The 17,913-nt window shown below is 47.0% G+C and overlaps 3 protein-coding genes across 8 annotated transcripts in view; 1 reads left to right on the plus strand and 2 right to left on the minus strand.

The window, feature by feature from the left end:
- The window catches only part of EIF3I (eukaryotic translation initiation factor 3 subunit I), a 10,015-nt gene extending 944 nt beyond the window's left edge, over positions 1 to 9,071 (minus strand). Inside the window, exons 1-10 of the mRNA XM_050932450.1 lie at positions 9,004 to 9,071; positions 6,902 to 6,994; positions 5,628 to 5,715; positions 4,937 to 5,002; positions 3,847 to 3,996; positions 3,616 to 3,743; positions 3,057 to 3,167; positions 2,458 to 2,547; positions 899 to 972; positions 603 to 695 (exon numbers count right to left, since the gene is read on the minus strand). Coding sequence (XP_050788407.1) covers positions 603 to 695; positions 899 to 972; positions 2,458 to 2,547; positions 3,057 to 3,167; positions 3,616 to 3,743; positions 3,847 to 3,996; positions 4,937 to 5,002; positions 5,628 to 5,715; positions 6,902 to 6,994; positions 9,004 to 9,006 — 896 coding nt within the window. The 5' untranslated portion in view covers positions 9,007 to 9,071. The remainder of the gene's footprint in view (positions 1 to 602; positions 696 to 898; positions 973 to 2,457; positions 2,548 to 3,056; positions 3,168 to 3,615; positions 3,744 to 3,846; positions 3,997 to 4,936; positions 5,003 to 5,627; positions 5,716 to 6,901; positions 6,995 to 9,003) is intronic.
- Positions 9,044 to 17,913, plus strand: part of TMEM234 (transmembrane protein 234) — a 26,200-nt gene continuing 17,330 nt past the window's right edge. The window contains exons 1-6 of one of the 3 annotated variants that reach the window (XM_050932469.1): positions 9,044 to 9,132; positions 10,725 to 10,876; positions 11,718 to 11,784; positions 12,350 to 12,442; positions 13,619 to 13,729; positions 14,991 to 15,076. In XM_050932469.1, the coding sequence (XP_050788426.1) occupies positions 9,120 to 9,132; positions 10,725 to 10,876; positions 11,718 to 11,784; positions 12,350 to 12,442; positions 13,619 to 13,689 (396 nt within the window). In that variant the 5' untranslated portion in view covers positions 9,044 to 9,119 and the 3' untranslated portion in view covers positions 13,690 to 13,729; positions 14,991 to 15,076. Of the gene's footprint in view, positions 9,133 to 10,724; positions 10,877 to 11,717; positions 11,785 to 12,349; positions 12,443 to 13,618; positions 14,394 to 14,990; positions 15,077 to 17,913 lie in introns of those variants that run through there. The other 2 variants (XM_050932468.1, XM_050932467.1) reach the window with 2 other exon arrangements.
- The window catches only part of DCDC2B (doublecortin domain containing 2B), a 14,117-nt gene continuing 11,166 nt past the window's right edge, over positions 14,963 to 17,913 (minus strand). For 3 of the 4 annotated variants that reach the window (XM_050932445.1, XM_050932446.1, XM_050932444.1), the window contains 3 exons: positions 17,274 to 17,377; positions 16,425 to 16,484; positions 14,963 to 15,117 (listed from right to left, as the gene is read on the minus strand). In XM_050932445.1, coding sequence (XP_050788402.1) covers positions 15,040 to 15,117; positions 16,425 to 16,484; positions 17,274 to 17,377 — 242 coding nt within the window. In that variant the 3' untranslated portion in view covers positions 14,963 to 15,039. Of the gene's footprint in view, positions 15,118 to 16,424; positions 16,485 to 16,647; positions 16,743 to 17,273; positions 17,378 to 17,913 lie in introns of those variants that run through there. The other variant, XM_050932447.1, reaches the window with a different exon arrangement.

Raw genomic sequence — 17,913 nt, forward strand, 5'->3', positions numbered from 1 at the left:
AGATTGGGATGCGGGAGTTTTTAAAGTGTCAGTGGATAAGTGGGCTCGGGTACACCACCCATGGAATGTATTAAGAGTCCAAGTCAGTATCGGTGTAGGGAATAAGTATGGGTGGGGTGTGTCCCTTGGTTCATCAGGGAAGGAAGTGGGTTATTTCCCCTGGCTGGTGGTCTCAGTTACTCGACCTGGTACTGGCGATGTCCCGTGATGTGTTCTGTGTAGATGTTTCTGGACCACCTACACAAGATCTTAACTAAGAGCCAATACTTCCAAAGAGGCTGGCGGTCCCCCTACAGGGCAGGGAGAGTGCACTAGTTGGCCTTGGGTTCTCTACTTCTCAAGAGGAGGGGGATTGGTATTGGAACAGCAGGGATGGTGTGCGTCAGCATGAGGAGTCCATGATGTGACCAAGCTGGGGGTGCTGCAGGTCAGAACTGAGGTCTATTGGCAGAGTTTAGCTGGGTGCTACAGGGAAAGCGGGCAAGGCCTAATTGTACTGTAGGGGGGAAAATGCATCTAGCACATGCCTGACCCTAGCCAGCATTTCAGTCAGCACCACCATTGGTTTTCAAAAGCCCAGGGAACCCTAGCGAGATCCCTACCTCTTTCCGTCAGGATGGAAAGCAACACTGTTTATTGGACCAAAATGACCCTTGATTCTCCCAAACTCTTCTTCAACACCCAAGTGGAAGAACCTAGGAACAATGAAGATGGTTTGGGTTATTCCAAGAGGCTCAGAGCTCCAATTATGTCAGAACAGAGTCTGGCCTGCATTTCACCCCAAGAGTAACTCTTCCATTCAAGTGACACTACTCCAGCTGTACCAGGAAAGGTGTCTTCAGGCTGCTACGAACACACCCAAATCTCCCTCCTCATTGAAGGAACAAGAAGGACCAACCTTGCCTCGAATTTGCCAATCCTGGTAGAGGTTGTGGTCACATCCATGGCTTCTTGTCCACCACCCAATACTACCTGCAAATAGGAAGAAGCCAAACAGTCTCAGATGCTGCTCCAGTCACTCTCGCTTGGCGGGAGCCAGGATCTAGAAACTCAGTATAGCAGCCAGAGCAAAGACTAGTGGGAAATTTTCTCCTATCCCAGCTGGTATCTGTGGCTGGAGTGGTACTATTAAGAGCTCCCATGGGATTTCTTGCCTCCAAGACACATTTGCTAAAAGGGGATCATTTAATAAGCTGTGAACTGGAGGCTTAGCACTCAGCAGCACAGTGCAAGAGATGGTGTTAGTTCCTGGGCTCTTTGTGCACTAGAAGTAAGGTTGTCACCTGTCCAATGTTCAGTGTCTCAGCTCTGTGTGTTCTCATGTTACCTGTTTTATACACACACTTCCCGATCCAGCCAGAGGCATGGGAACCCTGTTCAGCTGGGATTTGCAAAGGTGCCTAAGGGAATTCAGCACACAGCTCCCATTGGAATTCAGTGAGTGCTGGGTGCCCAAATCCCTTAGGCTTCTTCAAAAACCCCAGTCTCCATTCTCACACTGCACACTCCAGTCCTGCAATGCTTCTCTCCCCTTAACACTCCTACTCCCTGCAGATAGATGGGTTGGTGGCAGGGAAGGGATATTACAGAAACATCAGCTGACCTCTAGCTAGTACTGCTTGCCAGTGCTGTGATATCAGAGATGTTTTTAGCTGTTACCAGCATAAACACAGGGCAGGCCAGGCTCATAAGTGCTCTCCGCTCCCCTGACAGACTGAGATAGAGAGCGGTTCCCAGCTGCCTGGTTGCTGCTGCAGATTTCAGCGCTCCAGAAACTGAAATGATCTCCCTCCTCCTCTCCACGTTGTCTTTGTCAGAAGCAAGACCGGAGTAAACTATTTTAATTGAGGAGTGTCTTCTTTCAGTTCACACCTCCCCCATACAGGATGGTGTATAATGGAGAGGTCCACCACAAACACGTGATGAGCACTTTCTGATCTCACCTAACATCTCAGAGGCGACATAGAGGGAATGTAATACCAGAATTTAGATGGGCGAGGGGGAAGGGAAGAAGCTTTAGGATGCAATACTAAAGGCATAATTAAACCCAAACCAGGGGTGCATACAGAGGGAAGATGATGCATGAATGAGCCATAAACCCTCGCACACTTCATGAGTGATGCACAGAACTAGAATGAAGTGTGCACTGTGGAGAACAGTCCTGCATTAATCCCTGAAGGATGGAGATGACCCAGTCATAGGAGCTAATTACAAGATTCCTAGATTTGAACACTCGCCCCCACAGCCTCCCTGGAAAGCCATCCAAAACCCATCTATGCCTTGCATCCACGCCAATCCCCTCCCCACACACTACACTCTAAAATCCTATCCTGTCACCCCACTTTGATACTGTTCTAGAATCCCACCCCCTGGAACAACGTGGGGGCCAGGGGAAAGAAAAAGTCACGTATAACATGACCGCAATGAAACTAATGCCATTCGTATCAGTTAGCTTACGTGATCAAAGATGGGAGAAAGAGCTGCAGAGTTGACAGGCCGCTCGGTCCGGAACGACTTCTGATGCTCGAGAGTCGTGGAGTCAAACAGCTAGAAGGCAAGAGGCAAAACTAGTTATTCTGATGCTGACGGGGAGGAACAGCCATTTACAAGCAGGCTCCCAACGCTGGGAGCATAGAATGGAAAGCCAACCCCCTCCTAAAGCCCTGGAGCTCTGCCTTGCCTCCACAGGTGCCAGGCAACTCCATCACCTCTGAAACAGTTAGCGACAGGGTTCCCAACTCTTGCAAAAGGCCCAAACACGTCTGAGCACACAACTTGGAGCACCCAAGCCCCCCTGCCCCTTGTGCCTGAGACAGCACACTTGAAATCACTGCATCATCTGTGCCTGTTCATCTGGCCAAGGTAAGCCCCCCCTTCTTTACTGGGCTTGTCCCACTAAGCAGGTGTCTACTTTGAGACAGAGAAAACTTGGCTCCATAGTTACCCATAAGTTTCTAGGGAGAGGGAAATAGACATTCAAGGCAGCAATATCTTTTGCTTTTGCTCTCAGGGCCATCAGTCAGTGAGGTTCACTAGGCAGGGAAGGGAGGTCTCACCTTGGCTGAGTTGTCCTTGGAGGCAGTGATAAACATGGTCATGTCCCTGGAGGTCTGGATGTCATTGATCTGCTTGGTGTGCTCCTTGACATTCACAAGGAGCTCCCCTGACTGGGGCATAAACACATGACAAAATTAATGCTACTGCGCCATTGCTGAGAGAGGTGCAAACCATCCCTCATGCACAGAGGTCCCAGTTACACCCAGCATCCCCAGTGAATTATATGGTGGTCCTTTCTGGCCTTAAACTCTATGGCTCTAAACCACCACTCTGCAATGGTCTCCTCATCCATTTCTGGACTGCAGCCCAGACTGACACTCAGGGCAAGTCTGCACTAGAGCACTACATCTTTCACACCCCTGAGCAATGTGCATTACATCAACTTAAGCAGTAGTTTAGACCAGTCCGCCACAGCTGTGTACTTCAGCTGGCGGCCTTCTGGCTACACCAAACAGCTGCAGGTTTGTCTTCTGGCTCAACACTATGTGTATCTTGTGGCACCCAGCCCCTCTGTCCTCAGTTAAAGAAGAGGGGAGCACTGCTTCTCATGACAATAACCTTGGCACTGAACTGGTTTAGCTCTCCATTCTCGTGCCCCGCGATGACGAATTCACCCAGGGGGCCCCACACGGCGCTAGTGATTTTAGACTCATTGCATGGGATTTTCATGTAAGGCTCATCGCTTTCTGCAGAGAAGAAGGGAAGAGTTAGACAAATGACTATTTGCAGGTGATCCAAGTTTTCCCACAGTCCCCATCTTCCATGCAGGTATTTGCCTGAATTCCTTACCAATCTGGCTGGGGTCACGAAGGTCAAAGAAGCTAACAAAACACTGATACCCCATCTGCTTATCTGTGGAGAACATGATGATGTTTCCTCCAAAGTCAAAGCCGCAGGTTCGCACAGCTGAGTTAGTCTTCACCAGCGCAAGCTGCTTTCCTAGACACAGGACAGAACCTGTTAGATTGCACCGGACATCCTCACCTCCCCCTTCTGCAGGGTGAATCGTAGTGCTGAGCTAGCCCGTATGCAATGCTCGGATCAAGAGTGGGCTAGAGTCTGTACAAAGCATTTCTTAATTTTCTGAAGTGCTTGTGAAAAATCCTCCCCTGGACCAATCTTTACAAGTCATAAGATTAGTGAATACCATCCATTTCATCACATAAATTTCGCTAAGCAAAGACCGGAAACTTGGCCTGTGTCTTGCCATCAGCTATGATCAATCTGTCAACCGCTTAACGCACATATCTGTCTATTCTCATTGCTCACCTTCCCACTGAGTATTTCGCTAGGCCAGCAAGTTCTGTTCTGAGCTGTGACAAGTGCCCCACAGTCATCCCTTTAATTGGTAAGAAGTGAGTCTCAATGCTATAGGGCAAAGAAACATTCTATGTGGACCTCCTGCTGGACAACTTTCCTACTCATAGGATGACACCAGTTCATCCACTGAAATATGATTTACAAGACCGGGAAACCCATGTGTGCACATATATGGTTTTCTTTAAAATTCTGGATGAATTAGGCACTCGTGAAAGTTAGGATACTGGCCAGAGAAAGCAAATTATTTTGCACAAGCTACCCACACACCACTCTGCCAACGCACCTCAATCCTAACCTGCACCAGCAGTCCCTGGCCTCTTCAAGGCAGACACTGTTACTTCCTGCCAGTTTGGATAGTGAGGGAATTACCAACCAATGAATATTCTTTCGTAAGGGTCAGAATGAGACCAAACACATCTTCACCATTGGTCCTAAAGTAGAATTAGAATCCTACCTTATTTCCCTGCAACACAGCTCAAGGCAAATAGATTTCATAGACAGAACTATTCTCTAATGAGAGAGTTTAACACGCCCCCTCACCCCAATATTCTTGTCTTACCTGTTTCACAGTCCCAGAGCCGGCAGGAGTTGTCTGCAGAGCCAGTAAGCACATGTCTTGTGTCCCCTGCATCACCAGTTAGGGAATGCCAACAAATTCTCACACCCCATCACCCCAAAAGGCCAATATCCACATTTTGTCGTAGGATATATAAATACACAAGATATGCAGTAGCTACAGTATTTATCTAGAATCAGAAAAAAAATCATGCAGGTGAAATAACTTTCATTCCAACATACTATGTCCAGGCACTTCTGAGGGAACCATAACTTTGAATTTCCTGCTCTGGGGCACTGAGTTCAACTCTTAAATGCAAGAAACCTGCATTAATGTAACTATTTTATCAGCTATCTGTATTGGTGACAGAAGGTCACTTAGAAATTCAGGCATCTTCTAAGAACTCCAGAGCACTGTGAACCTGAGCACAGTAAGTCAGTAAAAAGTGATGTCTGAATAAGTGAGGGTGGAACACAACAGCCTGCAGTTCATTTACTATTTCAAATTGGAGTGGGGGGTGGAGGAGAGAGAAGCCAGTGGAGAGTAATTGAAAGGCCAGGATACAAGCAATAAAAAAAAAACAAACCACTCATTGTAGCGCCTGCCACCTAGTGTCCACAATAAAAACACCCCACTTCACACATGAGAAGAATCATCATAAACAAGCAGACAGGTTTCAGTCACCAAAGGATACAATCTGCATCCACACACCAGACAGCTCCAGTGTGGCCATTGTAAGTGCCAAGCCTCTCTCCATTGATTGAGTACCAGACATTGACAATCTGGGAAAGCAAAACAATTAGTCAAGCATCCACTTTAGATCAAGTTTCAGAGTAGCAGCTGTGTTAGTCTGTATCAGCAAAAAAAACAGGAGTACTTGTGGCACCTTAGAGACTAACAAATTTGGGCATATGCTTTTGTGGAGAAGTGGGCTGTACTTTAGATCAAGTTGCTGAATAAACGAATGCAATTTATTTCCACATGGTCTCATCTTGGAGTATCTCAAGTCTACATCACTGCACATACAAACAGGAGCATATGCAGTATAATATAGCTAATGGGCAACATCACTAGAGGTAGTCAGACAGGAATGTTAAAGGGTGGAAAGGTCAAATTATGTAGAGAATGAATGAGCATGGATTCACCGGGAGTATGGTACAATTTTTGTATTAAGAGATGCTATGTCTAGATGGTATGGCAACAGGTACTTTATAAATGCAACTAGACAGAATAGATGCTGAAAACGAGGCAGAAATAGCTCTCTACATGGGGCTGGAAATAGGATTTGAAAAGGAGGGAAAAAGGCTGGCCCAGATTTGGCAGTGGGATTTTATTGCCTACGGGGAACACAGGGAAGGGAACACAGGGAAAGGAGAAAGAAATATATGCTGTTCAGGTAAGACAGAGGACACACTGAGAACACAAAGAAGTGCTAGAGGTGGAAAAACAATTCTGTGAGGGATCCTGAAGAGGAGGCAGGTTGGTTTTATGCTAGATCTCGAACTGAACTGGAAACAAAGGTTTCTAGGAATGGAAATAATTGTTTCCAGGTACAGGAGAAGAGAGGTACAACAAACACCCTGGACAAAATGGATTTTCAGACTATACAGATCATAAAATACAGTTTAAATTACTAATTTTTATACAAAGTCTCTGTAAAAGCCAAACGCTGTATAGTGCCACCATGCAGGACAGAGAACTTTCTGTGGGATAGGTTAGAAAGATGGAAACCCAATAGGTATTCCCAAGTCTCAGCCTCTTGCAAAAGGGAGTCACTATAATAACTTGCTAAACTAAAAACTGACCCCATCTCAGGTATGGTTGTGTGACCCCTCACCAAAATATTAAACAGGTTGCAAGAACTTTCATGTTTTTAGAATCCTGTTTAAGTTCTCTTCCCACCCCCCAGCCCCCAAAAAAAGTTTGAGAGACATGAAACACTTCACACAAAGCCTCTGAAATACTTACAGGATCTTTGGCTACTGTAAAGAGTAGGTCTCCTTCACGGTTATATTTGATTTGAGTAATGGACCTCTCATGACCTTGCAACAGTATAGGTTTCTAAAGGGAAATAGATCATTTAAAAAAAATCCAGTATTTTAAAGCAAAACTACAAGCCTTCGAGCTTCACGATTTGTGCAAACAAACAAGTACAGAGTTTCCATCAAACACAACCAGAGCTAGTCCATTTGCTCCTGTTTCTACCTTTTTACACTGTGAAACCAGCATAAGAAAACCTCATCTCCCCAAAGAGATGGAGCTAAATTCATCCCTGGTGTGAGCCTGTTAGTCAACTTTAGCAGAGTCCAGACTCCCCAAACCACACAGCATTACTGGCTGTTTATGTTCCCAGGCTGCCAGGTCTCACTGAGTAGCCCTTGAAGGGAACCTGTCATCTCACAAACCCTAACACTTCTGAGCCCAGCAGGCTGAAACAATGAGGACTTGGGATTGAATTCGACTCACAGGGCCAGAAAGACATGCGGGAGGTTGCTGATCCCACCCAATAGGGGGGCTTTATCCCCACACCACTGGCTGTGCCAAGCATTTCCTCAGCTTGAGGGTGGAGATCCCTGTGCCACAGGGCCCAGGAGGCTCCTCACACGGGAACCCAGCACTGCACTGGAGTGGCGTCAGGTGCCACGTTACCCTGGGAAAACACACACACACCCCCCAGAGGGGCTCTCAGCGGGAGAGGGATAATGAGGCGCACTAGGGCCCAAGCCTGGTGGATGCGCTCCGGACCAGAGAGAAGAAAGGACCATGATGCCAGGGGGACAGGCTCCAGGCTGGGAAGAAAGGGAGCACCGTGGCGTGACACCGCGGGGGAGGGGCTCCGGGCCCGGCTCGGGGGGAGCAGGGGCAGAATGACACCGCGGGGAGGGGCTCCGGGCCCGGCTCGGAGGGAGCAGGGGCAGAATGACACCGCGGGGGAGGGGCTCCGGGCCCGGCTCGGAGGGAGCAGGGGCAGAATGACACCGCGGGGAGGGGCTCCGGGCCCGGCTCGGAGGGAGCAGGGGCAGAATGACACCGCGGGGGAGGGGCTCCGGGCCCGGCTCGGGAGGAGCAGGGGCAGAATGACACCGCGGGGGAGGGGCTCCGGGCCCGGCTCGGGGGGAGCAGGGGCAGAATGACACCGCGGGGGAGGGGCTCCGGGCCCGGCTCGGGGGGAGCAGGGGCAGAATGACACCGCGGGGGAGGGGCTCCGGGCCCGGCTCGGGGGGAGCAGGGGCAGAATGACACCGCGGGGGAGGGGCTCCGGGCCCGGCTCGGGGGGAGCAGGGGCGGAATGACACCGCGGGGAGGGGCTCCGGGCCCGGCTCGGGGGGAGCAGGGGCGGAATGACACCGCGGGGAGGGGCTCCGGGCCCGGCTCGGGGGGAGCAGGGGCGGAATGACACCGCGGGGGAGGGGCTCCGGGCCCGGCTCGGGGGGAGCAGGGGCGGAATGACACCGCGGGGGAGGGGCTCCGGGCCCGGCTCGGGGGGAGCAGGGGCGGAATGACACCGCGGGGGAGGGGCTCCGGGCCCGGCTCGGGGGGCGGAATGACACCGCGGGGGAGGGGCTCCGGGCCCGGCTCGGGGGGAGCAGGGGCGGAATGACACCGCGGGGGAGGGGCTCCGGGCCCGGCTCGGGGGGCGGAATGACACCGCGGGGGAGGGGCTCCGGGCCCGGCTCGGGGGGAGCAGGGGCGGAATGACACCGCGGGGGAGGGGCTCCGGGCCCGGCTCGGGGGGCGGAATGACACCGCGGGGGAGGGGCTCCGGGCCCGGCTCGGGGGGGGGGGGGCGGAATGACACCGCGGGGGAGGGGCTCCGGGCCCAGCTCGGGGGGAGCAGGGGCGGAATGACACCGCGGGGGAGGGGCTCCGGGCCCGGCTCGGGGGGCGGAATGACACCGCGGGGGAGGGGCTCCGGGCCCGGCTCGGGGGGAGCAGGGGCGGAATGACACCGCGGGGGAGGGGCTCCGGGCCGGCCGAGGGGGCGAGGAATCCAGACTCCCTACAGAGCCGCCGCCCGTCAGCCTCCCCCGGCCTGGTCTCCCCTCCCAAGCTCCCGGCCCCGCACTCACCATGGCGACCGCTCAGCCCCGGCAACAGCCTGCGCCGCGCTCCGCGTGAAGGGAAGGGGGAGGAACCACATCCGGGTCAGGGGGCGCGGCCGGGCCGGAAGTGAACGGGCGCTACGATGGCTTCCGGGGGTGAGTTTCCCGTTTCCGGGGTCACCCCCCAGGACAGTGCTCGGCTCGCAGTGCCCGCGGGGGGGCGAGGGTCCCACGTGGGGGTCGCTGTGCCAGAAGGCCCCGTGGTGTGGGCCCAGGGGAAGGGGATTTCCAGTGTGGGGGCTCCCCACTGGGGAGGGTTCGGCTCCTTTGTCCTCAGGGTCGGGGGTTCCCAGGGGCTCCACGTAGGAAGGGGGAAGCAGTTCGCTCCCCCTCCACCATGCGGTTGGCAAGGTTTCCGGTCTGTAATGGGACCACAGAAGGGCCTAAGACAGTCGCTTCACGGGCCTTGTGTACGCAGACATGCCCAGTTGTTCGTTGAGCCAGTGGCAGCTGCCTCCCAGGACGTGATGTAGGCAGGTTTTTAAAAACTCCTCAGCTCTCTTTTGCTCACCACACTCTGCAGGTTGTGGTCCAAATAGGGTGACCAGATGTTCCAATTTTATAGGGACAGTCTCGATTTTGGGGACTTTTTTGTATATAGGCATCTATTTCCCCCCCGCCTGTCCCGATTTTTTACACTTGCTATCTGGTCACCCTAGGTCCAAAGCACAAATGCCACGTAGTTCCAGGCTGGTGGCATCGGGGGAGTGCCAAAAATGTAAACTGGTTTGTGTTTGGTGCCAACACATCTCAAACCAGCACTCCCTTGGCCACAGCACACTGCTAACAAGACCCATACAGTAACGTAGAGCTCAATTTTCTCACTGATAGTTTATTTAACCTGCTTTCATGGACTGGAATAATCTGAAATAGTAAATGGACAGAAAAAGAACTGCAGCACAACTAAATGTGTGTAATAAACCTGCGTGAACATTACATAGTAACATTTATTGCAAAATACTGTGCTGTCAGCAGCATTCAAACGACTGTTCAGTGTTTTGCACTATTCTAAAATACTTAATGCACCATAAAAGCTCAGAACTGTTTAACATCTCTCATTCTTTAGTGCTTTGCAAATGTGATGATTGGGTTGCATTTATTGTACTGGAGCTGGTCACATCATCATTAAGCTTGATTATTATTTACTAAATAACACGATGTTAATAACACTGTTATGCACTAAATGTACTGGCTATATTATAGAAGATATCATAAGAAAAGGCCCATACACCTAGAAGCTTATAGTTGACCTCAGACAAACAGTATGCTGGGGACAATAGTTCTTTTGTGAGAGTTGGTTGGTAAGATCATTGCTAGGAGGCTTTGTGGAAGAAGTGAGGTTTAAAGGATTTCATAGTTTGACACATGGAGGGAGAGACTTTTCCAAACAGGTGGGAATGCATTGAGTTAGAGAGAGTAGAAGGGGAGTTCTAGGTGCTCAGCACTTTCCACAACTGGGCTTTTAACACAGGAGGAGAGAGGGGAAAAAATGAAGGAATTTGTGATGGTCACAATGTCAGACGCAAGATTGATGTTCAGAACACAAGATTAGTCGCAGAGCAAATGGCAAGTTCCACCCTGCACTACATGCAGCCATGGAGTTGGGATAATGTAAGACTAAAGTGAGAAACTCATATTACAGGGCACAAATAATCCCTGAAGTGTGGTGATTTGTGATTGTGTTGAAGGGGAAGTGTCTGCACTGGTCCTAGTGGCTATTCTGTGGGGAGGAACAAACCCGTTTTTGAAGACAGGGACAGAGGGACTGGAGAAGGTGAAGCAAAGGAACCGAGTGCTGCAGCTGCTTGCAGAGATGAAATTCCTGTGCCTCAATTATAAGGTATTAGAACCCCCTCCAAACCATTTCAGGTAGTGCCAAGGGGGCCTCCTGGATGGGAATGTCTGTGGCTTAATCTGGCTTTAACATTAATTTTCGTGAACATTTAATTATATCTGCTTTGGGCTTGATGGTTTTTATTGGAAATTTGATTTTTATCTTTTGTGATATTCCATTTAGCTTGCATATGGTACCACTTTTCCCATGAGGATTTCAAAGCACTTTACACACATTAGTTCAGGGGTCGGCAACCTTTCAGAAGAGCTGTGCCGAGTCTTCATTTATTCACTCTAATTTAAGGTTTCGCGTGCCGGTAACACATTTTAACATTTTTTAGAAGGTCTCTATAAGTCTATAATATATACCTAAACTATTGTTGTATGTAAAGTAAATAAGGTTTTTAAAATGTTTAAGAAGCTTCATTTAAAATTAAATTAAAATGCAGAGCCCCCCGGACTGGTGGCCAGGACCTGGCCAGTGTGAGTGCCACTGAAAATCAGCTCGAGTGCCACCTTCGGCACGCGTGCCATAGGTTGCCTACCCCTGCATTAGTTAATTAAGCCTCATATCATTCCTGTGAAATAAGCATTCTCTCCCTTTTACTAAGAAACTGAGACGTTATGTGACTTACTCAAATTCACACAAGGAGTCAGTGGCACAACCATAAACAGAGCCCTGTGATTTAACTGCTAGACCACAATTCCTTCTAGAGTGAGGAACAGAACAAATGAGTCCTGGCTCCTAATCCCCCACTCTAACTAGCTTCATGTCCTCACATAACATTCATGCTGTGTATATTGTTGTTTCATGTGCAGTGACTGAATATGTTGTGTTTTCCTTGTAGTGCATGGTGCCATTTCTGTTTAACCAGTGTGGATCAATAATCTACTATCTCACATTGGCATCCATAGGTTAGTCCTTGCTATTATGTGTCAGTGTAGTGGGATAGCTGGGGCTACACAGACAATTTCATCCTTGAGAAGTTCTGTGGCCCAGCCAAGAAATCAATTACACATATCAAGGCTTGGTAGAATGTTTTTTTTTTTTAATTTTGACATAACATCAATGTTTTTTATTACAATTTTTTTGTATTTTTATCAATTTACATTTTCAAAGTTGCAAGAAATTATGGTGGGAGACAGCCATTATTTAATGACAGCCATTGAGATGCAAAAAAATTAAATATTTGTAATCATTAACACACAAATGGTCACATCACATGTTAAAATATACAAAGTAAATTTCCTAAAATATAAGTTCTCAAGCAGCATTTTTCTCCCTTTGCCTCTGTAAATAATTTTTGTTGGTTTGTGTGTACCATGAAATCAGTGTTTACCAACACAAATCTAAGCCTTCCAAGCCTACACATAACAGGATAGAGCAGTTTTGCATTGGTGATCAGAAAGTGATTTTTACAAGATTTAGTTTTTTAACTGTGTTTAACTGACCATGTCAACATTCCCTGTTCAATTTCAGACCTGTCCCTGGTGGTGCCTCTCTGTAACTCTCTGGCTTTGATAGTCACAGTTGTAACTGGGAAGATTCTTGGGGAGGACATTGGTGGTAAAAGTAAGTCAGACTTCAGTGCAATGCTTTTATAGATGTGCTCTGCACACAGCTTGGCATTCAGCACCATACCTTGAACATCTAGATTACCATTGTTTGGTGTGAGGTCTAGCTAGATCATGTAATTCTAGGGGCAAGATGTGTGGTTAGTTAAATAGTTCATCTTATCATAGTTGGGGATGGATTTATTGAGGTCCCCTCCCCTAGGTGTGCACAGAGTGATGATCTGGTTAATCCTACCTTCTCATGGATGGATATTAGATAGCACTAGTCTGTGTGTGATCATCAGTTGCTGTTGTCTCACTGAGGGATTTGAAACTAGGTTTTGGACAACTCTACTCTGCTAGTAGTAACTTAATATTTTTACATTAAGGAGCTACACGGTGGGGAAGCTGCAGAAGGTAAGAATGTTGTCCTGTGAGGGCTTTAGGGGAGGAAGAAACCAAGCAAATTGAAAGCGTGATGGCATTTTGTTCTAACAACAGCTTATTCAGCTTTCTAAGATTATCATTGAGAGAGAGTGAAATCTGTAGATTTAGAGCCATCCTGTACGCTTCAAGTCAATGGGAGTTAAGGATATGCGTACATCAGGTTCGGGCCTTTACACAATAAAGACATGAGCAGAACAGAACTGGTGAACACCCTTCTAGGCCAGAAAGATGTTCTATAAAAACCTAAAATACCAATGAAGATTCTTCTTCCTCATCCCCTCCCTCAGTCCACTGTGTGACACTAGATAATTTCATAAAATGGCTGCAAGGTTGAGATTGTTTGTAACTGATTGGGATGAAGTCCAGCTCCATAGGCCCATGCTAATAGCTACATTTGTCTTTAAACACAGCTATTGTTAGCACAGCGTTAACAAAGTTTCCCTGACTAGAGCAAACAAGGACTATTTTCCTAAGAACTATGCTCTACAGCTATGCTGGCCGTGGTAGTTTTATAATATAGTTAATAGTTTAAAAAAATAAATCTCTGCACAGATATGAGGAAAAGTGTCTTAGAACCTGCTATTAACAACACTGCCGAAATTCATCTGGAACTAGCATGTTTCTGATCCTCTCTATCTAGCTACTCAGACCACATCATCACTGTAGCATCTGAATAGAGGACAAGGCCTAACTGATTAGTGGTGAGTGCTCATGATTCCTCCCATTTTTGTATGTCCTGTCTCCTTAGGAGCCGTGGTAGGAATGCTGCTTACTATCTTGGGAGTTGCTCTATGTATAGCTGGTTCCGTGAACGAGTGAGAAACACTGTGAGAGTGGAAGAAGAACGAATGTGCAGAAGGTAATGCCGCTGTTTGGGGATGGGCACCCCTGCCGCTCTGGACCCAAATCAGACACCAGCGGTGTGGGATAGAACCAAGGCAACGTGGAAGGGTGAATTTTGGTCCCTAAAGAAGAAAATTTCTGAAAACAGTTGTTGGAGTCTCTTTGCCTTTTCAAGGTTTAGGTCTTGTTGTTTTGAGGCACTAAGCCTCGAATATTTGGGGTTTGAGCCCCCAATACTTAATTTAGGTACAGAACCCTATGCAAAAAATGAGTGTCCTGATCTTCCTCTGACCTCCCTTCTAGGTCTCCCAAAGTTCCACACTGCTGGAGTCCATGGTGTAATCTCCATTTAGTGTACAGCCCCATGATGGAGATGTTGACATTCCCACCCACACAGTGAGGGATTTGGAACCAGAGTTTACTATGTAAAAGAAACGTAAACAACCGGGTTGCAGAGTTGAAGGGTCATCTCATCACTAGACAGAACATTTTAAAATCTAAAAAAAAAACAAAAAAAAAACCTTCATATATCAGGGGAATATTTGACACAGGACAGCAGAAAATGGTTCACCAAGCTTATTTACAGAGGTAGCTACCGCACTAAGACTCCCACCTATACTCTAATTGCTACATCACAGTATTTCTAGAACACAAAGGCTGAATAAACTAAATGGTTCATACTTATCTCCTCCTCAGTTTTTCCAAAATGTCTTTTCTTCCGTGTGTGCCTCTTAGACTGTAAGCTCTTCAGAGCAGGGACTATCCTTAACTTGTCTTATTCAGCACTTACTGGATAATAAATTACTACCAACTGCTCTGAGCCAATATCCCTCCTGGATTGAGACTTACTACTTAACTGAGAACCCAGCTAGTGTCTCAGATGCAGAGGTGTTTGGAAGGACGCCCCTTTCATGGAAGAGTAAAACTTATTCTATACAGTAAAAATTATTTCCTTCCCCCCATTTCAGATACAAACCAGCTCCTTGACTGTTGAAATTTAAAAAATGTAGGCCCAGGCATTTCTCATCTTCCTCCCCAAACATATTCCGAGAAAGGAAGAAAAAAAGGGTTTAAATTAAATTTATATTTTTTAAAATATATTATGAATTTATCTGATTCATTGTTCACTTGAGGCCTGCTATACAAAGCCCAAATAATGAAGGCATTCGTATTGTTTAAAACAAGCATTTTTCAAAGTCCTTGGATTTGATCAAGGTGCTTATGTTATCTACCACTGCACAGAGAGTAAAGCTAACTTGGTCTCCATTTCATCACAGTCACTTCATAAACTCTTCAGAGCTTCACACTGTCAGAGAAATGGCTCTTTCAGTTCTCTTCCTCCTCTGAGTCACTGGTGTAATTTCGCATTGTCAAGGCCTTCCGCGATCTGTCAGTGCTCTCAACCTTGTCCCATTTAAAGACAAAACAATACAAGTGACTTTTAATGTAACGAACGTGGTGTTGTATAGTGGTTACAGCCAGGGTCTGGCATTAAGAATTTCTGGGTACTGTTCCCAGCTATGCCATGGCCTTGCTATATGACTGCAGACTTCCGCGTGCCTCAATCTAAACATCTTTAAAATAGGCCTAGTGATTCTTGCCTATAGCACTGGAAGGCTATGTGGCTCAAATAATAAGTGTTTATATAGCAATTTGAGGTCTGTGGATGAAAGACCAACTACAACATCAGCATTTGCAGGAGACAGCAGGGTACTCTTTGCAGACAGAGAAATACAGCCCCATCCTCTGAAGTAAATACAGAATACACGGATCCAAATTCACCCCAAAGGGCAGAGTGCTCCATTAGGTAATTCTGACTTTAGCTATGAACTGCTCCGATTTAAGTCAGAATTTTACCTTTGATCTTAAAAGGGAACAGGAGCAGTCCCATAACATATGCAATGGGACAAAATGCATTACCTCTACAAATTCTTATGAAAACTGGTATAAGAAAAGTTACTGCCCCAAAGAGCAGGCACCCTTAAAAACCTCCCACAAAACTGGGATTTTTCATTGCAAAAGAAAAAAGTTTCAGACTGTTGCTGTTTAGTGATTGAAGAGATTGGTTATAAATGTGTTGAGCAGCTGATTCTGTGTGTTCCACACGCATCCATACTTTGCACGTCTAAAAGCACCACTGGCAATGCCTAATTTATATGAAATAAAAATACTTCTACCTCCATATTTAATAGAGGTGCAACCTGCACAAACCTGGTCCCAGCATGCACTGTACCATCAGAATCCCAGTAGTCTTAACAGGCTGCATTATAGTATTAAAGATTAGGGCAGCTGCAGGTGGTGACATTCAGCAGCAGAGGCCAAACATCCACTCTTGGAGGATGCCAAAATTCATCTGTCAATCTTTTTAAACATTCAGAATCTAAGCCTTTGATAAAAAAGGTTTTTACAGTGAAGGTTTTAACCACAACTACAGTTACACAAGGTGAGACACTATCACACAGTAAGTGGCATAGCATTTCCTTAATATTGTGTGCAGTTATTTTCGTTTTCAGAGTTTATTGTATCAGTTGTTTTATAAAGTCACAAATTAGGGGATAGCAAATTTGTGTCAGTCTAAGAATTTATACTGAGTACCTTCCTGTTAAATTAAAGCTAGTTGTGTCTTAGATATCTAATCTTAACTTGCTTACTTTCACACTCTGTCTAAACACACACATACTTTACAAGTATACTGGACTCTTTAGCAGTACCTTGCTATGAGGAGTCATTTTGTGTTTTGGTATAACTTCTTCCACAGTCTCTGCAGCTCTCTGGAGAAGGGAGAAAATAAGGACAAAAATCAGGGGAAACCTACCTTATCTCCAAGTCTCCATTCTCTTGGAGAACTGTATGACTCTTACAGCCCTGTAGAAAGGCCATCTGTAGAGTCCTGTGCTGACACAAAAATGTGGATCCACATCTGATCCTCATCCACAAGAATATAGGCTCTGGAAGGTGGGGAAGCGGTCTCATAGGCTATGGGCTACAAACAGCTGATTCTCTGCCTTTGAGATCCTGTATTTAGAGCCCTGCACGGATGCAAAATTTGTATCCGTATCCGATCCACAAAAAACAGATTTGCAGGACTCTAGCCATCTCCAGGAAATGCATCCAATCCTCCCCTGTGGTTATTTCCACTTTCACACATTCTGAAGAGGGAAATTGTGGTGGCACCAATAAAATAGAAAAGAAGAGAGTTTGCTTTAAAAGAAGTAATAAAACTGAAGAAGCTACTTAGGCCACTGCTAGACTATTGAGTCACCAAACATGTTCTCAGATTCCAGCGTTTAGTATTACATAGTTTGTATTGCAGAGAGGAGCCTCCGATAGCTCTATGGGGTTTTGTTTCTCAATATTTAAGAAAAGTTTTGATGAGACAGTTTCCTTGGAAGGCTTGTCTCCTGGGGCCAGGTTCTCCTGCTGCAAGATACGATTAACTCCCATGGACCCCAGCGGGAACTATTTGTCTCTCACAGCAGCAGCCTGAACTCCTGGACAGTTAGTAATGCAGGAGAGAAAAGGCCTTTTAGTAATTTACCAGAGAGAGTTACACCTCATACCTGATCAACAGGTAGCTCCATCTTTGTGTATTCATCCTCCATTACTTCCCGGGCACCTTGCATCTCCTTTCTCGGGTCTTTCACTTTATAGACACTTCCCTCTTCTGTGAGGAGAAGAAAGATCTTAAGAGGGTATCCCAGACACTAGCTGTGACTTAATGCAGCTTAAGCTATAGGAATGGCTAGGTCCAGTCTAGTGTCCCTGGGGGCCTTTCATCACCACCTGCCATGTTGCTGGCACCGAGGAAATAACATTAATAAGCTGTTAACCACGTTTAGAGCTTGATTTTATACAGCAAATCAGATTAAGAACATTGGGTTGATTCATTACGGAGATGCTGGCACGTTAAAAAAAAAAATCTCATTTAAAAAGTGTTCCTGACATAGTTACAGGCTGAGCTGCACCTCTGTCACCTTTCTATGTCTCCCAGACTACCCCTCCTGCCCTGTTAGACCTTACGCCTTCATATCTCCTGGGGTGGAATCATACATTTCTCCCACTCTTAGACCAGGCCTGGGCACTGACCATAGTTATCCAGCAGGTCCAACTGGGTTTGGTACCTGTGGTTCTTCCTTTTTGGAGCCTGTGACCAGTGGTGAATAGAGTTATCATATAGGCTTCTTAAGCCAAAAGTATTGT

This window comes from Gopherus flavomarginatus, chromosome 22, assembly GCF_025201925.1.
Source record: "Gopherus flavomarginatus isolate rGopFla2 chromosome 22, rGopFla2.mat.asm, whole genome shotgun sequence".
Lineage (NCBI taxonomy): Eukaryota > Metazoa > Chordata > Testudines > Testudinidae > Gopherus > Gopherus flavomarginatus.